General features: G+C 43.1%; 1 protein-coding gene across 5 annotated transcripts in view; it reads left to right on the forward strand.

The window, feature by feature from the left end:
• The window catches only part of LOC111875599 (protein kinase C-binding protein NELL1), a 238,612-nt gene that overhangs the window by 178,600 nt on the left and 52,639 nt on the right, over positions 1 to 7,373 (forward strand). For all 5 annotated transcript variants that reach the window (XM_023871964.2, XM_023871965.2, XM_023871967.2 and 2 more), the window contains exon 3: positions 1,268 to 1,418. In XM_023871964.2, the coding sequence (XP_023727732.1) occupies positions 1,268 to 1,418 (151 nt within the window). The remainder of the gene's footprint in view (positions 1 to 1,267; positions 1,419 to 7,373) is intronic.

Here is a 7,373-nt window from a genome sequence, read left to right on the forward strand (position 1 = left end):
CAACGCTAGCGAGTGCTGGCCGGACTTCGACCTCGGAGATGCGGTCTGCACAGAGGGCTGCGGCCTCCAAGTTGCTCTCGTTCTGGCCGGCGAGGAAGCTCTGCACGTTGCGGGGTAGCCGGCTGGTCCAGAAGCTACGGATGACGTTATCAGACACGTCTGGTGCGAGACTTTTGAGGTACCTCAGGATCTGGGACGGCTTACGATCGCCAATTTCCTCGACCGTGAGGAGTTGCCGGATGCGCTGCTCTGGCGATGGGGATAGCCGCCTCACAAGCTCGGTCCTCAGTAGGGTGTAGGGGCCTCGTTCGGGTGGAGAGGTGATGATATCCTCCACCTCTGTGGCGTACCGGTTGTCCAGCTGTGAGATGACGTGGCAGAACTTGATGCGCTCGCTGCTAATGCCGGCCAAGGTGAATTGCGCCTCGACCTGGGCGAACCACACGGCTGGTCGCTCGGGCCAGAACGGCTGGAGCCGCACGGCAATTCTTGATGTCTCTGTTGGTACTGGTCTGCTAGTAATACCAGCCTCATGCTGTTTTTCTTCCAGTTGTGTTACGTACTGTTGCAGGAGGTCTTCTATTCGGCCGCTGTCCATTATTTGTGTTGTATCACGTCGGGGTCACCAATGTGGGATGTCGTATGAATGAATAGACAACCACTAGTTGAACTGTCCTATAGGATTTATTGCAGCTGCACAGTATACACAGATGGATAACAANAACTGCTTGAACACTGAACTGGTATTGTAGAACGGTAGAACTAGACTGTCACTGTAACTCAGTGTATCTTCTTATGTAGCCTAGATCGGACATATAGAAAACGGTTACGTAATAGGTACTGCTATTGCCGGTTACCGTATTTATAAGTTCCCTAGCAACCGCTGTTTACTTGCTTCTGCCTAGCAACCGTTGTTTACTCGTTGCTGCTAAGCAATGACGCTTGCTTTGTCACACTTGCTTGAATGTGGGCAGTTCCCACACCACTATATAAATCTGGAGACGATATTGAAACTGCAGTGAGGCGTTGATCGAAAGAACATGACAATACTTTCATGGCCTTATCTCGGTATAATCTGCCCAGTCTCCAAAGTCCATGTACAAAGATACTTTACATTATGTAAAGTAAAGACTGTATATTGCATGACGAATAGTCAGTGTGTTGCCTCATGACCTGCATGTGCCTTGTGAAATAATTTCTAATTTCCCGTCTTTTGTACTGTTTACGAGGCTCGACTTTTGTGACGCAGATTTAATGTCTGTTGCAGGCGATCGCCGTGACTTGAGACTGAACCCGAAGGTTTACGAAAAAGCCGTAGGGTTACTGAGGAACAATTCAGAGTTCACCGTGGCGGCTTCCCTGCGTCAGGAAGAATCCAATGTTGGCACCATCGTGTCTTTTGCCCATGGCACTAACAGGTTAGTTGCAGAGCGAGGTACTATTGGAAAGTCATGTCGGAAAAGCTCTTGTGTCCAGGGTATTAACATAACAACTTCTAACATGAAAAAATATATATATATGGAGGATATGAAAGAAAATGATGTTACAGGACACATAGCTTTATATACATGGATATATATGGATATGAAAACTACTAAATATGAGTTCAGATCGAGGTTGTATCGGAAAATAATAGTACATAGCAAGCATACATTTCGCTGGTATATATTTCGGCTCTCTTCCGTTCGTGTCCGCAACTGCCATCAGATCTACCGTCTTCTGCTACTAGCTCATAAAAACAGCAATTGCCTTATGTAGTCTACCTTCATAGCCGTTTCGTAACTTTTTGTTAACACACCTAGCCATTGAAGGAGCCGCTCGGTCGGCTTACCGACTCTCTACGGGCTGGACGACCGAGGGATCGATTTCGAGTCCCGGGAAGGCCAAGAATTTTGTCTTCTCCACTTCGTCCAGACCGGCTCTGAGGATCACCCAACTCCTACCCAATGGGTGCCGGGGATATGTTCTCGGGGGTAAAGCTGCAGGAGCGTGGAGCTGACCACTCACCTCCAGCTAATGCGGAGTTCAAGAAAATATGGATCTATACATCCACTCCCCACTACTCATTCATGGCGTAATTAGTTAAGCACAGGGACAACTTTACCTTACATAGCCATCGAAGAGCAAACTTTAAATTTTCGTATCTAACAATTGAATACGTGAACCCGAAAATGACGAAAGAATGCAGTCGGAGAAGCATCATCTCGATAAGCAGTGCCTCATGTTAAAGCCTCTAAATATTTTCAGTTTCTAGGTGGGGACATACGTGTACTCGCGATAACACAAAAGTCTTTTTATTTGTAACCTGTAATGGAACCGTTGAATCGCTGCGTGATACGTCAACGTTTGTGTTCGTGACTTCGATTAGACCTAATCACATTCTCGGTTCTCCATATTTGCCTCTAGACTTTCTTTCGTTTGTGGCATTTTATGAACACATTCGCAATCCCGACATCATTATGACCAACACGGCAGTAACTTCGGATCAATAAATTCGATATTAACTCACGGAAACCTCCTGGATTTTGACCAATTCCATTTACAGGATATCCGGATGAAAGGTATCCAAAATAAAATAATTATATCTCAGAAATCTTTTATTATACACATTTATGGGTTACACCATTACAAAGGGAAAATATCAAAGTTTTTTCTGAATATAAAACTTTTTCAATAAATTTCAAAGTGGGCTCCCTTAGTGGCACGACAAATATCAAGACGATCCAGCATGTTTGGTGTTACCGTAGCCACAACCTCACTTATGCAGGCTTTCAGTTGTCGCAGGCCGTTGATCTTAACCTGGTAGACAATGTTCTTCACATAACCCCACGGGGAAAAATTCAGTGTGGTTAAATCTGGCGACCTAGGAGGCCAAGCAATTGGTCCACTTCTGCCGATCTATCTCCCAGCCATCACTGTGTCCAAGTGATTCTTGACATGGTGGCAGAGATGTGGCGGCGCATGCGCGTAACTAGGCATGAGAAAAAACTTGAGTGGTTTCCTTTCCGATGACATCAACTGGATACGTGTATGACAATTACTTTCCGAGATATAATTTTTCTTTTAAATTTTGGATACCTTTCATCTGAACACCCGATATTAATAAGTCCGGAATTTACCAGCAACAATCAGACCACTGGAAATCGAACTTTTACTATACATTCTTCAATTTCTATCGCCATATTGCTTAAAACCTCGCAATCCGGAGATAATTAATATTTGATCCAGTATCTTGGCTAGTTTTTCAAAATCGAATCTCACGATGAATGTTCGTCACTGTACTACCGCCACTGACGTTCACTTATAAGATTTCACCCGAAGAAATGCGGCAGCATTCCGGATTAAGCTTCTCAACTTAGTTAATGTCAACGTGACTAGTCTTTATGGCCGCATATTGCAGTAGTGCCTATAGAGGAAATCCCCAGCTTACAAGGTTAATTCGTTCGAAGGTTTCCGTGTATGTTGAAAATGGTGTAATTCGAAAAATACTCAAACACGATATTTTTTTATGTGTACTTTCGTTTCAATGTATAGCTAAAGCTATAAAAGTATGTACTATAAATATAGTACATAACGACACGTCATATTATAATGTATTATGGTATGTAAGCGCAGTATACCCGGAACTAATTGCCGTAAAATTCGAAGTATCTGACCTTTATAAATGTATCCGTGTAGCTATTGATTCTTCTAACTTCAACCAGTGTGAGTTGGGGTCTTACTCTCTCTCTCTCTCTCTCTCTCTCTCTATGGCTCTGGTCGCCTTCGGACCTTGCCCGCTTTCTTAATTTCTTAATCCTATACACAGTCGGTACTACTCCTTAGACGGGTGATCATCTCGTCGCAAGGCCGCTACCTATACACAGGCCGACACAAACAGAATAGACGCACACAGACATCCATGCTTCGAGTGGGATTTGAACCCACGATCCCAGCGTTCGGCCGGGCGAAGGCTCTTCGTGCCTTAGGCCGCGCGGTCACCGTGATAGGCACTTACTACTTCGGAAAAATAAGTTCATCTGTTCCCCCCCTCCCCCGCAAAATATATTCATCCATTCATGAGCATACATTATTCAGTGATGCATCCTTTTTGCATGCATCCATACAGCCGGGCAAGATGGTCTAGCGGTAACATTGCTGACTTGTATTCGCAAGGTGCCCTGTTCGAATCTCGGTCGGAACACCGACTACAGAGGCTGAGGTTTTTCGTGGGCCTCCGCAGTCCCTCCAGAAAAGTAACTGTATACTTACTTACTTACTTACTTACTTACTTACTTATGAAGCTGAGCCCTTCTTGAGAAGCCGCCAATTATGCAGCCACTAAAGAATTTCCTAGCATTTTATGGAACCCGAAGGTTCATTACAGTGTTCACAAGAGCCCTCCACTGGTCCCTATCCTGAGCCAGATCAATCCACTCCATCCCATTCTATCTCTCCAAGATCCATTTTAATATTGTCCACCCACCTACCCCTTGGTCTTCCCAGTGGTCACTTTCCTTCTAACTTTCCCACCAACATCCTAAATGCATTCCTCTTCTCATTCGTGCTAAATGCCCTGCCCACCTCTTTCTCCTTGACTTGATCATCCTAATTATACTTGGAAGAGCAGCTGCATAGTGCCTTGAATTATGCCCTGCTGCTTCCTTACTCGTCTTTTTCCTTCCATTATCATCGAGCCATTAAACACTGTTTCGCCAGCGTCGTTAAATTATCTACAAATAAATAAGCCCCCATGCATTCATATATACAGGTCTGCAACTACAGAATAAATCCACTGAACATATACATAAGAAATATATTCAGATAGTCAAGGAACTACGTGTGGAACCCGCAGGTGCATCGCCGTGTTCACAGAAGCGCACCTTCCGAATGTGCTCCGAGACAGTCCAGTCCTGTTAATTTAATAACCAGTTCTAGCCGCAAAAGTTGGCACTAAACTTCGCCGACAAGCGACGGTCGCTCGGTCGGTATAGTTCGCTTGCGGACTAAAATCACGGATTTTTTTTATTAGCATTCCATCTACAATTTCATTCCCTAAATGGTCTCTTTCCTAGAAGTTCTTAACTGAAACTGTGTTTTCATTTCTGTTAACGCGTGTATTACAAGTACCTGCAACACCATTCATCGCCTTGTAATATCTCCAGCATGTATTCTGCGCTATACGATATTTGCATATGAAAAATGTCATCGAAAGGTGCGAGTTTAAGAAAGCGAATGGCAGAAAATAAATAAATGCACATACTTTTTCATGTAAAACCGATTTTACATGCTTTCGAGTTGGTGAGTCTAATAACATTTAATTTGGGGCAAAATTTTACCATGTATCTCTTCGGTATACAATTCCTCCAGCCTCTTTCTCAACTCAGATCCAGAGTTCTCCAGTAACTTGCAATTTTCATTGTCGAAAACCTTCCATACTTTCACAGCGGTGGCTATGAAGAATACCGGTATCCTTCTTTATATATTTGTAGGTTACATGAATTTATTGTTATTCGGTAGATTATGGGTCGCTCATTTTACAACCTGGGACATGTGCACGTTATGTAATATTTGTTTAATTTCTTCATATGCGTCTGACAAATCACAACTTTCTAGTATCCTGAAATATACATATTTCAAAATTTCTTGGAACTTGTAAATGTGGTGCAATAATTACACAGTCTTATTGTTTAGATACATCGCTTCCAGAGACGATTAAATTTTAAACAGTATCGATGAAGTTCTTCATTCGCCGAGAAAATCGACACTCCGAGTTTTGGCCCCTAGTGAGCCAGCCGCTATCGTACCGAACTTTCCTCTATGCAGTGTTAATTAGGGTGAGGGTAGCCATAAGTTAATACAGTTTCATAAAAATCGTTGCAGTCATTTACGAAAAAATCTCCATATTGCTCACTGAATCCTATATGAAGCGCCTCTATGTTTGCAGCTGGAATATTCATATTCACTGGGCTCTGACATATAATGGACAAAATCTGAAATACCGGTTTGTAACGTAAACTTCGAATATTGTACTTAATCAAAATGAGGTGAATAGTTTTGGCGATGAAATTTGTGGGTGTACTGACAGCAGATCTCTCGACTATGCTTTCACTCACGTCGTAAAAATAAACCATAAATTTACTGTGGCGGCATATCAGCTTATCAGAATTTCTGGGCTTTTGGTCTTTGCCTTTGTCCGGTATTCTAAAAACTAGAAAAGACGTTTCGGACACTTGGAGATCTGTTTCCGTCCTCAGGTGAGGGGGAATACACCGACTCAGTTGGGTCCCTTAGACAGAGCTAATCTCCGTCACTGGACCGGTAATTGAGGCTAGGTCTTTCCAAGGGACCCAACAGAGTAGGTGTCTCCCCCTCACTGACCTGAGGACGGAAACAGATCCAGTTTCCGAAACGTTGGGTTCTCTAGTTTTTCAGAAAACCGGACGATGGATAGAGTCCAAACCCCCAGTAATTCTGAGTGCTACACACCATCCTCATAGCCCGTTTGAATCTACTTTAAGCTTGTATTAAGAAGGCACCAGGTTCGGATATCAGCCGGGTTGGCGGCTGCCCTTAATTTTCTTCATTTCCTTCCCTCAGTTTAGTAAATGTAATTTATACTATGTCCGCTTCATCTCATATCCGTACCTGCTTATCTCCATGATTATCACCCCTTATTATTCCGCACTGTGAAACTTCTGTACTTAAAACAGCAACGTTAAACCTTTGCCATATCAGCAATGGAACACTTCGCTAAAAAGACTGCGTGTTTATGTTCTGAAAAAGCCTGCATCTTAAAACACACGTGAAAGTAATCTCTTCTGAAATTTCTTACCAATTATAGATTTTCAACAATGAAAGTTGCAAGTTACTGGACAACTCTTGACCTGAGTTGAGAAGGAGGCTGGAGGAATTATGTACTGAAGAGATACATGGTCTAATTTTGCCCGAGACCAAATACTGTTAGACTGGTCAACTCGAAAGTATGAAGCAAGAATAGGAGATATCAGAAATGCTTAAAAGAAATTAGTTGGGATTGTATTCTGCCGAGTTATGATACCGTATATATTTGATAGTTGTTACCGGAGTTTCGGAAGAATTTTTTGCCTCCGACTTTAGGATAGAAGATGGAAGAACCAAGTTCCTGCGAAACGGACATCGCCACATTTAGAAGACCAGGCTACTACGTGTAATTTTCATAGCCGTAAAAGCCATTAATATGTAGAGAGATCAGAGAGAACACATCAAGAGAAGAGAGCGCTTGGGAGACAGGGCCGTAGACGGGACGACACATGCAAATTTCTAAACAAATATGATATATATATATATATACATGTCCGTCACTGTAGCCGAGCGGTCTGAGGCATGCAATGGCTTCTCTCGCTTGTAAGCCG

This window comes from Cryptotermes secundus, unplaced genomic scaffold (genome assembly GCF_002891405.2).
Source record: "Cryptotermes secundus unplaced genomic scaffold, Csec_1.0 scaffold50, whole genome shotgun sequence".
Classification (NCBI taxonomy): Eukaryota; Metazoa; Arthropoda; class Insecta; order Blattodea; family Kalotermitidae; genus Cryptotermes; species Cryptotermes secundus.